The sequence below is a fragment of the Equus quagga genome, chromosome 1 (assembly GCF_021613505.1).
Source record: "Equus quagga isolate Etosha38 chromosome 1, UCLA_HA_Equagga_1.0, whole genome shotgun sequence".
Taxonomy (NCBI): domain Eukaryota; kingdom Metazoa; phylum Chordata; class Mammalia; order Perissodactyla; family Equidae; genus Equus; species Equus quagga.
In genome coordinates this window covers 98,197,562-98,212,868 of record NC_060267.1, presented here as the reverse complement: position 1 = coordinate 98,212,868, position 15,307 = coordinate 98,197,562, and the positions used below count along the sequence as shown (strand labels likewise).

The 15,307-nt window shown below is 45.9% G+C and overlaps 1 protein-coding gene across 6 annotated transcripts in view; it reads right to left on the bottom strand.

Annotated features, from left to right (window-relative positions):
• Window positions 1-15,307, bottom strand: part of CHCHD6 (coiled-coil-helix-coiled-coil-helix domain containing 6) — a 250,194-nt gene that overhangs the window by 212,169 nt on the left and 22,718 nt on the right. For all 6 annotated transcript variants that reach the window (XR_006891462.1, XM_046681054.1, XM_046681069.1 and 3 more), the window contains 3 exons: window positions 8,370-8,475; window positions 3,857-3,926; window positions 1,862-2,006 (listed from right to left, as the gene is read on the bottom strand). Coding sequence is in view for 5 of the 6 variants with exons in the window: in XM_046681054.1 (XP_046537010.1) it covers window positions 1,862-2,006; window positions 3,857-3,926; window positions 8,370-8,475 (321 nt within the window). In the remaining variant the exon portion in view is untranslated. The remainder of the gene's footprint in view (window positions 1-1,861; window positions 2,007-3,856; window positions 3,927-8,369; window positions 8,476-15,307) is intronic.

The following is a 15,307-nucleotide window of genomic DNA, read 5'->3' as shown; positions in this document are numbered from 1 at the left end:
TGCCACAGCTACAGTCCCTTCCCCATACCTTCCTTGTCATCATATGATCTACATTAAGAACTAAATATTTGGTCTTCCCCTGTCTCTGGCACAGAGCTCCTAAAACCCTTGGAATTTCCTAAGTGATGAGAGAGATAAAGGTGTCTCTTTGTTACATCAATGAGGTGACTTTTGGAAAGCACCTAGGGATATAGGCTGGTTGCCAGGGGAACCAAACACATGATTGGAGGGTTGAACTTTCAGTCCCACCCCCTGACCTCCAGGGAGGGGAGAGGGGCTGGAGTTTGGATCAGTCACCACTGGCCAATGATTTAGTCAGTCGTGCTGTGTAATGAAGCCTCCATAAAAATCCATAAAGATGGGGTTCCAAGAGCTTGCAGGTTGGTGAGCACGTGGCGATTTGGGGAGAGGACAGCTCCTGCAGAGGACATGGAGGCTCCGCGCCCCTTCCCCAGACCTTGCCCTGTGCATCTCTTCCACCAGCTGTTCCTGAGTTATGTCCTTTCATAATAAACCAGTAATCTAGTAACAGATATGTTCCTCTGAGTCCTGTGGGCCACTCCAGCACATTAATGGAACCCAGTGAGGGGCTGTGGGAACTTCCGATTTCCAGCCAGTTGGTCCGAAGCACAGGACTTCAATTGGTGTCTGAAGTAGGGGTGGGGTAGGAGGGATAGGGGACAGTCTTGTAGGACAGAGCCCTCAACCTGTGGAATCTGAGGCTATCTCCAGGTAGACAGTGTCAGAATTGAATTCAATTGTAGGACACTCAGCTGGTATCAGAGAATTCCTTAGGTGAGTCGGGGAAAGCCACACACACTGGAATTGGGAGAACTATCTCTTCCTGACAGTCCTAATTCTGTCTGGGTGCCCCCCTCCCCTGAAACATGACTCGAAAAGAGCCCTAGCTCCAGTCGGTGGAGCCCCCCTGCTCTCTCCGCTGAGGACTGGCTCAGCCATGGCCGCCTGCTGTGAGTCAGGCCAATGGGACATAAGAGGACTTCACCTGGGGCTTCTGGGAAAGTTCTCCTTGCTGACAGAGCCATCACAGCCTCTCTTCTTCTGCCAAGTGTTGTCCTGTCTATATGAGTCCTGGGGGGCAGTAGCAGCCATTGTTTACCTGTCGGGACAGCTGGCCTGAGGATGCCCTGGCATGCTGAGGACGCAGAGTGGAAGGAGAAGAAGCTAGTCCATGATGACGCCAATGCGCCGCTCAAGAAGTCAACCCTGGGGCACTTCTAGACTTCTCTATTGTGAAGTAAAGCCTCACTTACAGCAGAGAGAGTCCTAACAGCCTCCCATCAATTAAATGTATCAATAACAATAACAGCAATAATAGCACACCTTCATGATCTGCCAGGCACATGCTAAACCCTGAACAGTTATTGTCTCCTCTAATTCCCTGGGCAGTCCTGTGTGGGACCATCATGATCTTCGAGGAGGGCTCACAGGTACGGGAGGATGTGCCCAAGCTGAAAAGTAGGGAGCTGGGATTTGCACCTAGGGTGCCCCACTAAAAGTTACACTCTCCATCTCGCTTATTACATGGCCACAAGCCCCCAGTCCTATCCCTTCACCATCTCCTGGCGCACATACCAACACAGAGTGGGACCAGACCGGTGAATGATCCAGCCCTTACCCTGAAACCTGAGGCCCCAGAGACTGAAAACACAGGTCAGGGGCAGCAAAGCAAATCCATGAGAGCCAGGGCTAGAACTCAAGCTTCTGGTGCCTAGAAAGACATCCTTTCCACAGAGGTGAGGCCAAGCCCCGGCTTCAGACACATCAGCTTCCAGGGCCAGATCTCTGCTTCCCAGTGCTGCTCCGCACAAAAGACCAGCTCAGGAAGATCCGCACTCACCAGCTGGTCTGACCTCCACTTGTCCTGGTCAACGCTGCCCTCCCCTCGCTGCAGGGACACACGCTGTTGCTGGGTGGCTGCCTCTCTTTCCCTCGTGGCCACCTGGAGCAGCTCATCCTGGACCATGGCCTGCTCCTGTTTATACCTGTGGCAGAAGAGAGATGGAGAGAAGCAGATGCAGATGTCACGACTGGCAGAAGGTAGCCAAGCAAAGGTGTGCACACTCACTTCAGCTGGCTGGGGATAGAGATCTGAGGCCAGCTGGAGAGGGTTAGGCATCAGTGACAGGACCCAAGGCAAGAGGATACAGTGATACTTTCTCAGCCAGGACAATACAGATTACAAACAAAGGAGGCCTGACCACCATGTCAGACAGCTGTATGCCAAATGAGAGTCTCGGGGTAGGGGTTCAATCCCGTGCTAGCCACTCCTTCGGAGTACATAGGCAGCATGGGAAGCCCCACTTCTCTGCCTCCACACGAGAGCTTGAAGGTTTTAGATTGTAGCAGCCCTTGGTTTTGAACATTTAACTCTTCACATCCTCAATGTGTTCCTACCCTTCGACCTATTTCTGGGCATTCTGCCTACTAAAATAATCCTGAAGAGAGAAAGAAGTTATTAGCGATGAGATGCTGTTAGAAGTATTATTTATTATAGTGTAAAAAATGCAAACCACTTCAATGTCCAACAACAAGGTCAAGTTAAAGGACATACGACACAATCAAGCAATGGTATATTACATTGTCATTGGACAATAGGTTCTTAGATTTGTCTATAGGTTGAATCAAAACATTGATAAACAATCAATTGATAAACAAAAGATAAACAATACTTTTAGCCAAAAGAATGTATATAAAGCGGCTGTAACAAATGGAAAATAATTATAAGACTAAGTGAAAATAGCAAGATATAAAATTATATACGACTTTGAAAAAATAATCCTAAAGTAGGGGAAAGAAGACCTTAGAAAGAAATACTCCAAAATAGTAACAGGTTATCTTGAAGTGATGAATCTATGAGTGATTTTGTTCATTTGATATATTTCCTAAGTCTTTCATTAGTATGTATTACTTGAAAATTTTTTAAATGTCTAAAAGTACAAAAAAGAAGGTTTAGGTTAGTTATTTTTGGAGAGGCCTCTTAGGATTAGAGAGAGGAAATTATTAGAATGTGGGTCTTAATCCATGATGATGGAACAGATCCGGCATGGCTGACCCACTGGAGGGAGCAATCCAACTCTGGCTGACATGCGGCCCCTGAGCTAGCTCACTGGGTCCTTTGTCACAGAGGCCAGCATCCTCAAGGGTGTTAAAGAAGTCGATCAGTAACAACTACAGTCAGCGCTCACTGAGAACTGTTTGCCAGGCACTATGCTTAAGTGCATTATAGGCATTAATCCAGACAATTAAAGAGGCACTCCAGATACGCCCTTCTCAGAGGCCTAGAGAGATGCAGTGATTTTCCAGGGTCACATAACTAGTAGTCACAGAATCAGGGTGCGAACCTGCACTCTGAGGGTCTCTGTGCTTTAGCCACTGTTCCACAGCATCAGGGGAGGGGAAGCAGCTCCCAGTCTCAGAGGTGTGGCCAGCACTCCAGGGTTGTGCCCTGTGCTGAAGGGAAGTTACCAACCTCCTGGAGCCAGTCCATCTAGGCAACTGTGGTTAGAATTGTGAGGGCTCCTTTGTCTTCTTCATATCTCTAAAAATATGCTTGCGTGCATACACAAGCAAAGAAGGGCCAGCCACTCAGCTACTTAGTCCTAGCTTTTTAAAGTGAATTTTTAAAAACATTAGCAGTCAACTCCCCCATGCCCCTTTTGGTGCTTCTTCATCTTTATCCAGGACCAGAGCCACCTATACCACAGGATTGTACTCGAAGACGACACAAGACATAAGACACACCCTCGGGCCTCCAGGCAAGGGAAGGTACAAGGTGAGGGAGGAGCATTCAGCTGGAGCGCGGAGCCAGACGTGAGTGGGCACCCAGGCTTACCTCTTGAGGACATCCTCATCTACCCCTGCAGGCCGGCTACCACTGTGCTCTGACCTGGGCGGTTTGGCGTCTGCAAAGGGATAAGAAGAAAAGGGCTGTAGCAGCACCTCAGGATCAAGGAAGGCATGGTGGTCATCCAGGAAAGGGGCTCAGGAGTGCAGCCCATGGACGGACATGCCCCATGGACAGACACAGAACACATCCTGATCCAGCCACTCCAGAGCGGGATGGCCCGAAGGCCCCTGTGCTCCCTCATTCTGCACCAGGACAGCTGACTGCGCTGGGCCGGCAGCTGGCACAGCCACTTGAGTGCAGCGTCCAAATCCATCCCTACTCACTCCACAGGTACTTGGAATCTTGGTCATCTCCTAAACACAGCCAGGGATGGCTGAGGGAACCACTGTTCTGCTTCACGCTGGAAGGACAGCCTCCGGGGTCTGGGTTTTAGCACGGCGGAGGGGAGGACCTTCGACCTTGTTGCCCTTATTACCCCATTCTACAGATTTCTAACCCTGAATGTGGCAAACACTCCATATTAGTGATATTTTATGTATCATTTAACCTGCATCACCTCCAGTATTATTGGGCTGTTTAAGTTGTTACAGGAGGTCTACCTTCTGATGCCCATGAACTTGGGGATTTCTGAGCAAATCCAATTTACTCTACTCTCTCCACCACTTGGTGATACTGAAAGTTTTGTTATTCCCCCTCTCCTCAGGCTTCACCTTTCCCAAACTATCTTCCAGGCAAGCTCAACACTTCCCCGTGCCCTTGGCCAAATGTCCTATACCTCCAACATAGGTTTCTAAAGCAGCAGCTTTAGAACTAGGACTGCACAAAACATTGCAGAAGAACAGGCTTTGTGAAAGAACATGTGAGGATCTGCAATTCTACTCAGAGGCTGAGCACTCAACCCTCAGGGAGTCACTCCAAATGTACTCACCCTGTGATTCGCACTTGCAGAGCACCTCTCACAGAAGTATGCCTGTGTGCTCCTTAGTAACACGCCAGGTGCTCGACTGGGAATGAAAATGGGATACTGTGCCCACTTCTTATTTTGACATTAATGCTCGCTGGTCTCAGTTATTGACTTACAACAGCTTTACGGAGGTATAATTCATTGTATTTATTTTTGTCTTTTATACAATTGTCCTTTTTTCTAAGTACAAAAATAACACACCTACCCATTGGAGAGCATGGGGCACAGATCCACACTCCCACCTCCCACGTCTGAGCCATGTGGCTGCCCCCTCGGTACAGCTAGGATTTATTACGTGTGTCTTTCATCACTAGCCAGGCGGAGAGTCTGCGCACAGGTTTCGGACGCTGGCGCACAGCGCCCCTGCACGGTCCGACAGCCTGAGGGACTCCCACACGCTGAGACCACTCACGCTCTGTCGTTGTAGCTCCCTGGCTTATCATTCACTTTGCATTTATTTTTTCTAAACTGTCTCTATTTCTTATAGTTACATTTCCCACTTGTTTTCTTACTTTAGGGTTTCTTCACTTGCTGTCAGGCTTAGAAAGTCCACTTCCTGTACTTCTACGTTACTGCATCTTTATGGACTGTTACTGTACTTTTATGGCTTCAATTCTTACATTGAAATTTTTTAATTCCTCTGACATTTATTTTGAGGTATGGTATGACATAAGGATCTAATTTTAACTTCCTTTTCTGATCTTCTTCCATCACTAAAATAAAAGCAAACTCTAATTTTAAAAGTAAAAATATCTTAAAATTAGTCAACTTCAAGACAGGCATTTATGCTGACTGTTCCTCAGCATTTGGAAACTCAAAACTCACACCCATTTAAACAGCAAAATACTTTATTAAAGTAAAACCAAATGACAAATGAACCACTATTCTTGCTTCTTAAACTGCTGAAACTTACCAAAACTGAAACAAATGCTTCTTCTATCTTCCAAAGCTGAAAGTGATGTGTGCATGATATATTTTGGCAATTTTTGCTTTTTTCATCACTTTCTCCCTCTCGCCAGTTAATCCAGTTAAGTAAAGTGCATTGGGCTAAATTAGACCCCTCTCTTCAGTCAGCTGGAGACGTCATGGGGACTAGCCTTTTTGATAAAGGAAGAGGGCACCTGGTGTGGGTTTTAAGAATCTCACTCAGTCCCCTCACTGTTAGATATTCAAAACAATCCCAGGTGGGGCCGGCCCAGTGGCTCAGCGGTTAAGCGCGCACGTTCCGCTTCGGCGGCCCAGGGTTCGCCAGTTTGGATCCAGTGTGGACATGGCGCTGCTTGGCAAAAAAACCTATGCTGTGGTAGGCATCCCACATATAAAGTAGAGGAAGACAGGCATAGATGTTAGCTCAGGGCCAGTCTTCCTCAGAAAAAAGAGGAGGATTGGCAGATGTTAGCTCAGGGCTTATCTTCCTCAAAAAAAAAAAAAATCCCAGGGTGGGTCCAGATCCAGGTACTGATGTGCTCTAATGCTCAGGAAGCCCTGAGGCAGATAATACACGGGGACAAGTGTCAGAAGGGCTGGCCGGCACCCCTGGCCGTGAGGATGAAGCCGGAGCTCTCCGGCCACTGTGCCGAGGTCTCTATGATGTGGCCCTGAGCACCACCCCAGCACCTCCCTTTTCCTTGCATTTGTACACCAGAGGTAACAAACCACTTCTAGGTCCCCAAACAGGCCAGCCTGTGCCATGTCTCTGGGCCTCTGCCCGAGCTGTTCACTATGCCTGAACTGCCCATCTACCACTGCTCTATCTTTCGAAATCCAGTTCAAACGTCATCTCCCTTGAAGCCCCTCCCTAACATAAGGAGTCACTGTCTCCTCCGTGCTACCCTGGACCTTGGGCATGCTCCCAGTGTTGCATCATCCCATGACAGATGTAACCTCCAGGCTTATACATCTGGCTCCTTAACTAGAGCTGCGCATACCCTAAGAGAGGTGCCCCTTCTGGCTATCGCTGTGACCCAGCATGAGACACACATCCTAATCCCTGGCTAGCACTCAGTAAACGCTGAGAGGACAGGACATAGCCCCTGCCTTCTACAATCTTATAACCTAATAGTGAAGATTGATAAATAAATAAAAAGCAAAGGGGTATGGTGGAGTATATGAGGAAGCCATTTGGGTTAAAACTAATTCGACCTGATCTTGTTTTTCCAAAAGGGACTGACGTGGCCTATTGAGCACACATTGTCCATCTGCTTTAAACATTTACTGTGTCCCAAAGACAAGAATGATGCCCTTAAAGATAGGGAGGTAGCTTCCCCCCATAACGGCATTTCTTTAAGGATAAGCACCTCTTCTGGGAACTAAGGATTAATTACGGACCTGCTGTGCTCACCTTGTGACCACCACTGACCTGCTGTGCTAGCAAAGCAATCTTGTGACTGCTGCAAAAGGGACATTCCTGTCATATGTGATATATGCTCTTTGTTCCAAGACGGTATATAACCACTCTATGCACCCCATTTCTTTGGTGCCCTTCCTTCCTTTAGGAAGGAAGGCCCCGGGCTAGTCCTCAAATCTGGCTCATAATAAACTCACCCCAATTTTGATTTATAGACTGATTATGGATTATTTGCATCAACAAGATTAACATAAAAGACAATTCTAACGCGAGGCCACGGACGAGATGAGTGACCCCATGGATGGTTATCCACCGGAAGGCAGAGTCAACCCTCTGCCGGGGCACAGCTCCTCTAGCCAATCAATGAAAAAATATCTATCAAGTTACAGAAGATAGACAAGACCTAGTTAGTTATTGAGTAAACAAGTTAGTTATTGAGTAGAGCAGCAGTTGCCCCAAGGACGTTTTTAGTTTGTAATATCTTAATGTTTTTGTACTTTATATTCTTCTTTCTTAAACTTGTCTGTTCCTTTGTGTTTGCTGAAAGTAGTTATTTGGGAAAAAGCACAAATTTCTTCATTTGTGATGGGCACAATAGGGTAGGGAACAAATCAGCTTTGAGGCCAGCTTGGGCACAGGAAGAGGAACTCCTGGGAGGCGCAGGATGGCGGGCCCTCCCAGAAGCCCAGGGTAAACCGTCCCAGAAGCCAGGCCAGGATCACTCGATGTGAGGGCTAGGTTAGACTTGCTGAGGTTGATGCCAAAGTCATTGACTCAATTCCCCCTAACTTGGTCCAATTCACCCAAATCTCTATCATTCTTTGGACCATACCAAACAGTAATGGTTACGCTTTTCTTACAGATCCTTAAAAGCAACTTCTTACCCGAGTTGTCAAACCAAGCCCTTTTGCCTCATATTTTACATATAGAGAAACTGAAACAGTGAGGGAAGACAGTTTGGCCCCAATCACAGAAGCTCTGACTACTGTGCTGCTTCATTGTACCGGACAGCGTCGTCATGCAGAGGAAGCCACACTGTCCTGGAAGGACTTATCAGAAAGGAGTTGCTTACATCACCCAGAAACAAATGGGAGCCACATTAGCTGTCAAATATGTTCTGCCAGGAACGTCATCTGTCATTGCTTTCGCATTGCTCTCACTCTCCAGAGAATTGCTGCAGCCCATACCTTTCTCCGGGCCTTCAGAGGTGCCAGATGGAGAAGGGGGAGTTGGCTGCCCCGCTTTGGAAGGCTGGCTGGAACCCTTCATTCGGTTAACCACATTTTCAGACAGCTAAGGGAAGAATTGAGGGATGGGAAAAGAGGGACAGGGAAAAAGTTATATCACAGAAACCTCTGGAAATGAAGACTCCCCTTTATCCATGCCCCAGATTGACTGTGCACATTGCTTCCTCAAGACCAACTCCAATAATAAAATTCTACTCAAAAACCCCTCATAGTGGCCCAATGCCTACCAGATTAGTGCCAAACCCGGCTGGATTCCAGACGACCACAGCATGTCGCCTCCTGGCTGTCTGGCTTCATCTCCTACTGCCCCCTACACACACCTTACACACAGTGGAACCTGAGTTCTCACTTTTCTCACCTCCTCTGAATCCATTATGCTGCAGTCCTCTGCTGATAACCACCAGCGGCACCCCCAACCCTGGGACATCTCCACCTATCCAACTCTTGCCCTTCCTTTAAGGGCATCTCAGTGTCTCCTTCTCCAGGAGACCTTTCTTGGTAGCACCCAAGTCAAGTATCATTTCTCCCCTTACTTTATGCTCACATTATAGCACACGTGTGCCTCTTAGGGAAGTATCACACATCCCATCTGCCTCATCCTAATAGTCTGTGAATACCTTGAGGGTTGGGGCTCCCTCTCACTCATTTCCATATACCTGCCGTGCCACACATATAACAGACAATTATCATGCTGACCAACTCTTTTCACCTCAGTTCCCCCAGAGAAGACTAAATAACCAAAACTTCCATTCACTTTAGAGGAAGTGAAATAGGCATGAGGGTGTCAAAACAGCTTACCAAAATGAGACAGAAAGCTAGGGATAAATCCAGAATGGAAACCCTTAGGAGTTCACTTCAGTAAATACTGATTAACTGCTTCATATGTGCAAGGCACCATAAAGCACAGTCAACGGGAAATCGTAAAAACGACTTTAAGACAAAAGCCATAATCAGCAACTCCACTTCCAGGTATCCAGCTGAGAAAAGTGCTCCCACATGTACATAGCAGCATTGGAATAGCAAACAACAAAGGAAACAACATAAATATGCAACAATAGGAAACTGGTTACAGAAATGAGGGTGCATTCCTTCTATGAAATATTATGGGACCATTAAGAAACAATCCGGTAAGACACATATAATTGTCATAGGAGAATGTATGGGACACACTACTGAATTTTTAAAGTTATAGAACACTTTCTATATCTCAATTTTGTAAAAAGAGGTACACAATTATAAAAATGCAGACATACAAATATAAATAGGTCAACATATACACATATACATTGACAAATGTGAATGTGCACTTGATTTTCACATGTATGCATGTAAACAAATATAGGTATCTGTTCAGAGGTGAAAGTCTGCAAGACTACAGACAAAACACTCACATGTTATGTCCTGCAAGTGGGCACAGGAGTAGCTGGGGCAGGACTTTCACTTTGGGCACTTCTGTGTTCTAATTTTTTACCATGAAGATTTTTTTCACAACTAAAGATTGAGTCCCTTTAGTATCTAATATAGATACAAATCAAATAGTTAATTAATGATATAGGATGAGAGAAGACTGAGCATAGACAGTAGTACAAGAGAATTTGGAATCCAGAAATAAACTCATACATCATGCTCAACTGATTAATAAAGGTGCCAAGACAATTTAATGGGGAAAGAATAATCTCTTCAACAAATGGTGCTGGTACTACTGAATTTCCACATGCCAAAGAATGAAGCTGGATACCTACCTCACACTGCACAAAAACTAACTCAAAATGGGTCAGAGACCTAAATGTAGGGGCTAAAACAATAAAACTCGTAAAAGAAAATATAGGGGTAAATCTTCATAACCTTGGCTTTGGCAATGGATTTGTAGTTATGACACCAAAAACATAAGCAATCAAATAAAAAACAGATATGATGGACTTCACTGAAATTAAAAAGTTTTGTGTATCAAAGGACATAATCAAGCAAGTGAAAAGACAACCCACAGAATGGGAGAAAATATTTGCAAATCATATATCTGACAAGGGATATGTATCTAGAATATATAAAGAATTCCCACAACTCAATAATACAAAGAAAAGTAACCCAATTAAAAAATGGGCAAAGGATCTGAATAGATATTTCCCCAAAGAAGATATATAAATGTCCAATAAGCAAATAAAAAGATGCTCAATATCATTAGTCATTAGAGAATGCAAATTCAAACCACAATGAGATACTACCACACACCCACTAGGATGGCTACAATAAAAAAATCAGATAATAGCAATTGTTGGCAAGGATGTGGAGAAATCAGAACGCTCATACATTGCTGACGGCAATATAAAATAGAGCAGCCACTGTGGAAAACAGTCCGGAAGTTCCTCAAAAGGTTGAACACAGAGTTACCATTTGATCCAGCAATTCCACTCCTAGGTATCTACTCAAGAGAAAGGAAAATATATGTCTACACAAAAATTTGTACATGAATGTTCATATCAGAATTATTCATAATAGCCAAAAAGTGGAAACAACCCAAATGATGAATGGATAAGTAAAATGTGGTATATCTATATAAAGGAATATTATTTGACTATAAAAAGGAATGAAATACTAATGCATGCTACAAAATGGATGAACCTGAAACCATTATGCTAAGTGAATTAAGCCAGATACAAAAGGCCACATATCATATGATTGCACTTATTTGAAACATCTAGACCAGGCAAATCTCTAGAGACAGAAAGTAGATTAGTGGTTGCCTTGGGCTTGGAAGAATGGGGTGACTGGGGACTCACAGCTAAAGGGTAAGTGGTTTTTTTGGGGGGGGTGATGAAAACGTTCTAAAAATGATTGTGGTGATGGTGGCACAAATCTGTGAATATGCTAAATAACATTGAATGGTACACTTTAAATGGGTGAATTGTATGGTGTGTGAATCATATCCCAATAAAGCTGTTACAAATAAAAAGAGAGAGGGAGAAGCAAAGACAAAAGTGAGCAGTCAGACAAGATGTCACTCAGCAAAAGCAAGCTATCCCAAGGAACGTGCGCAGGTATGGGGTCCTGAAGGCAGAAGCTATAGTGTGTTGAGGGGAGTGGGGGGTATCTCGCACCGTGCAGGTCAGGGCATGGGGAAAGTGGCACAGACAGACAGTCAGGGACCAGTGTGCCTGGAGCCCTAAGTCCATTGGGGAAGGTGTGGGTTGTAAAGGTGGCCTTGGACGAAGCTGGTACTGAAAGAAGCTTCGAAACCAGACAGAAGGGCTCCAACAACTGTGGGGCATTGCTGAAAGTTTCTGAGCCAGGAAAAAACATGAGCAGTGCTTTTAGAGGATGAAGTGGCAGTGTTATAAGGAGCACACTGGAGTGGGGAGTGTGCCTTTGGTCATGAAGTGACAAGGGCGTGCAGCAGCAACAGTGATGGCAACCAAAGGCTTTGTCTGGCGCTCCTTTGGCAGCAAGGAACAGAGGAGAGCACAGGGTTAAAGAAGAAAAAGGGGTTTTGATCTCAAGTTAGTGGAAGGAGTTGAGTGAGAATGACAGAAAAAGGGAAATCAAGAAAAGAGAGACTATTTCAAGAGAGTAGTAAATTAGCTTGACTGTAGATATAAATCCCAGATTATAAACCGGAAAGAGCCCCTCAGAGTGTGCAGGCTCACTCCTGCTTTACAGCTATAGCCACTAAGACGCCAATCAATCAACGCATTAGAAATGGAGAGTAAGCTTTACAGCGCGGCCAAGTGGCCATTTCTTGCTCAAATCAGCCACACAGAGGGTCAAGGTGGGACACCTGGTTGGCTGTAAGGCAACAGCAAGGGTGAGGTGGAATGTTCTCCAGTGGGGACACGGGGCTGGCACTCAAGAGTGAATTTGCATGGAAATAAGATTTGGAATCCCACCAGTATACTGGAACCAGCTGGAAGTACTGATTTTTAAATTTTCAGGAATTTTGCAAGCTGGTTGACTTCATCACAGCAGCTTGAAAGTGGCCATGGCCATTTTTTTTAAGGCCTGATTATTCTTCTAAATTCAAAAACAACTGACTACGGGGGGCTGGCCCCGTGGCCGAGTGGTTAAGTTCACGCACTCCGCTGCAGGTGGCCCAGTGTTTCGTCAGTTCGAATCCTGGGCGCGGACATGACACTGCTCATCGAACCACACTGAGGCAGCATACCACAAGCAGAAGGACCCACAACGAAGAATATACAACTATGTACCAGGGGGCTTTGGGGAGAAAAAGGAAATAATAAAAAAATCTTTAAAAAAAAAAAAAAACTATGATAAGTGTTCCACAGCATAGTGTAAGTTAAAGATCAAATATATACATATACCAGAGACTTGGTTTGAAAAACCACAGAAATCAGCAAACACCACAAATCAGGGCCCTTTCTTAGGAGAGCCAGTTGTTAAACATTTACCAGCACACGACAGGGCACCGCCCCCGGCCTCACCCTCTCTCCAAGTGGACTTTGAGAATGCACCAGTCCTCTGAGGGACTGGGGGCACGGAGCACGTGTCTGGAGGAAGGAAAGCACTGAGTGGTCCGAGAATCCATATGGGTGTCAGTGAGGCACCAATGACGTGTGATGTGCATGAAAGAGGCAGCCACAGCTGGTAGCATCCCAACCCACACTGTGGACAAGGGCCATGTGACCAGGAAGAGCATTCACCAACGTCCATAGAGAAGAGGCCCTAGCAGTGCAGCCACATGGGGCCCCGTGGCCAAGGGCGCTGTAACTATGACCCATCTTCCATCATCAAGTATTTGTGTATTAAGCACCCACTGTGAGAGCAATGTTCCAGAAACAGTGGGTGAAACAAACAGCAAAGAAACAACAGTGAAAGGTCCCTGCTTTCACAAAGCTTACATTCTAATGGGAACTGAGAGACAAAAAAAGAAGTAAACAATTTCACATATCCTATTTCATCCAATCCAAGGCACCATCAGTTGTAAATCACACCATTGTCTTTCTACAGCCTGAAGAAACACTAATGAAATGAACATTTCCCCTCTTATATGACATCTCTATTTCAGAGATGTTAAAGCATGTGTCTTAAACTCAGTGAAGCATGTTAGTGATAAGTACTAGGAAAGAATTAAGTACGATATTGCAGCGATGGGAGCTTGTGGGGTGGTGCAGGAAGCCACGGCACTGGGGAAGACCTCCTAGAGGGGACGACATGATGTTAAGACTCTCACCCCGAATGAGGAGGCCACAACCACATTTGTCTTGAGAATCAGGAAGAAACAATCTAGGTCCAAGCAGAGGAGAGGACGAGTGCAGAGTCTCTGAGAACTGAGGCTGGTCTGTCCAAGGGCCTGACAGAAGGCCAGTGTGTGGGAAGGAGGATAGGACCAGATGACAGGCCAGAGAGGCAGGCAAACGCAAGACCACAAGCCCTGGCAGGCCAAGGTAAGAAGCCCCAATTTGACCCAAAGGCAAGGGAAGCTACAGGGGAGTTCTACACAGGTGAGTCACAGGCTCTGATTGCCTATCCCAGCCCAGGTGGCGTCTTCTGAACCATATCCCTTGGTGAGCGACGGGTTAAGGAAAACATTGGCAAGCTTCTTGTTGGCAGGAGGAGATTTGTAATATTTTTTAATGTTGCTACAAAATAACAGCAAGTAATATTTTTAATCAACAAATATACATACACACACACTAGTCATGTGAGAATAAACACCATCTGGGCAGTGCTCCCTGTACCAAAAGAACCAGAATGGAGGGCTCCAGAGCCAGATGGGGCTGGGAACTCAGTGCCAGAGGTCCACTGGTCACTGTGCCCTCGGAGCTGGCCAGATACGGCCCTGTGTGGTCAGGGGACGGAGGGCCAAATCCAGAGCAGTGCAGGGAAAGAGGAGTGCTACCTATGCTCTAGCTGTGTGGCCTTGACCCAGTTCTTTAGCTTCTCATCCCTCACCTATGAAATGGGGACCTCTCAAGGCTGGACTGGCTGCAATACAGCTCAGGAATTAAGTGCTTTGGGGTCAGATAAGCCTGGGTTTGAATCTCAACAAAGCTGCTTACTAGCACTGTGACCCTGGGCAAGGGACTTCTTATCTCTATGTCAGGTTCCTCATCTGTGAGATGGAAATAATTAGCGGTACAGACTATAGGACTGCCCTGAGGATTAAATGAGGCATCTGCATAAAGCAGTTGGCACAAAGTAAAAACAATCCATATTAGCTATTATGTGAAACTGCAAAGCACTACACAAAGTATTAATTATAATCCATACCAGGTACATACTGGCTACGTAAAAGTACATGAACTAATCAATAATAACAATAGTTAACATTCGCCACGTACTATCAACTGAGCACTTTCTAAGTGTTCTACAAGCAACTTCGTGACGATATAATGGAGAAGATGAGCAGGGCTCTTCCTTCCTCTTCCACAATCTGTACAAAATTTTTAAATTGGGCAGATTCTTTTTAAAGAGCCCTCCAGCTCTGATGTCCTGTGGCTCAAACCTGGACCTGCCCTCACCTGAGTAACATGGGGACTCTAAGGGAAGTGGCCTTTCCCCGCCACCACCATGGCACACTTGGCTGGCACCTCCATAAGTCTCCAGCGACAACATGGAGCCCAAGAAGAGACTCTCTCTCCTCCCCACTCCAGCCCACAGCCCTCACCCACAAGCACCACAGCCAAGAGTGGGCAGGCCGCAGACAGCCAAAGTCAGGCCTCAATTGAGGTCACACACACACACAGAGCTCACCACTTGCACCCTAAAAAATGCGTCTAGGAACCCAGACCCCACTCCCTAAGGATCCCACTCCATGACTGCAACTAAAACGCTTCCCTCACCCAAAAGCAGCTATGAATTTAGAGCCAAATTCCTCAAGAGGGACTAGAGTTTTCTTTATTAAGCCATACAGGTCTGAGTAAGTC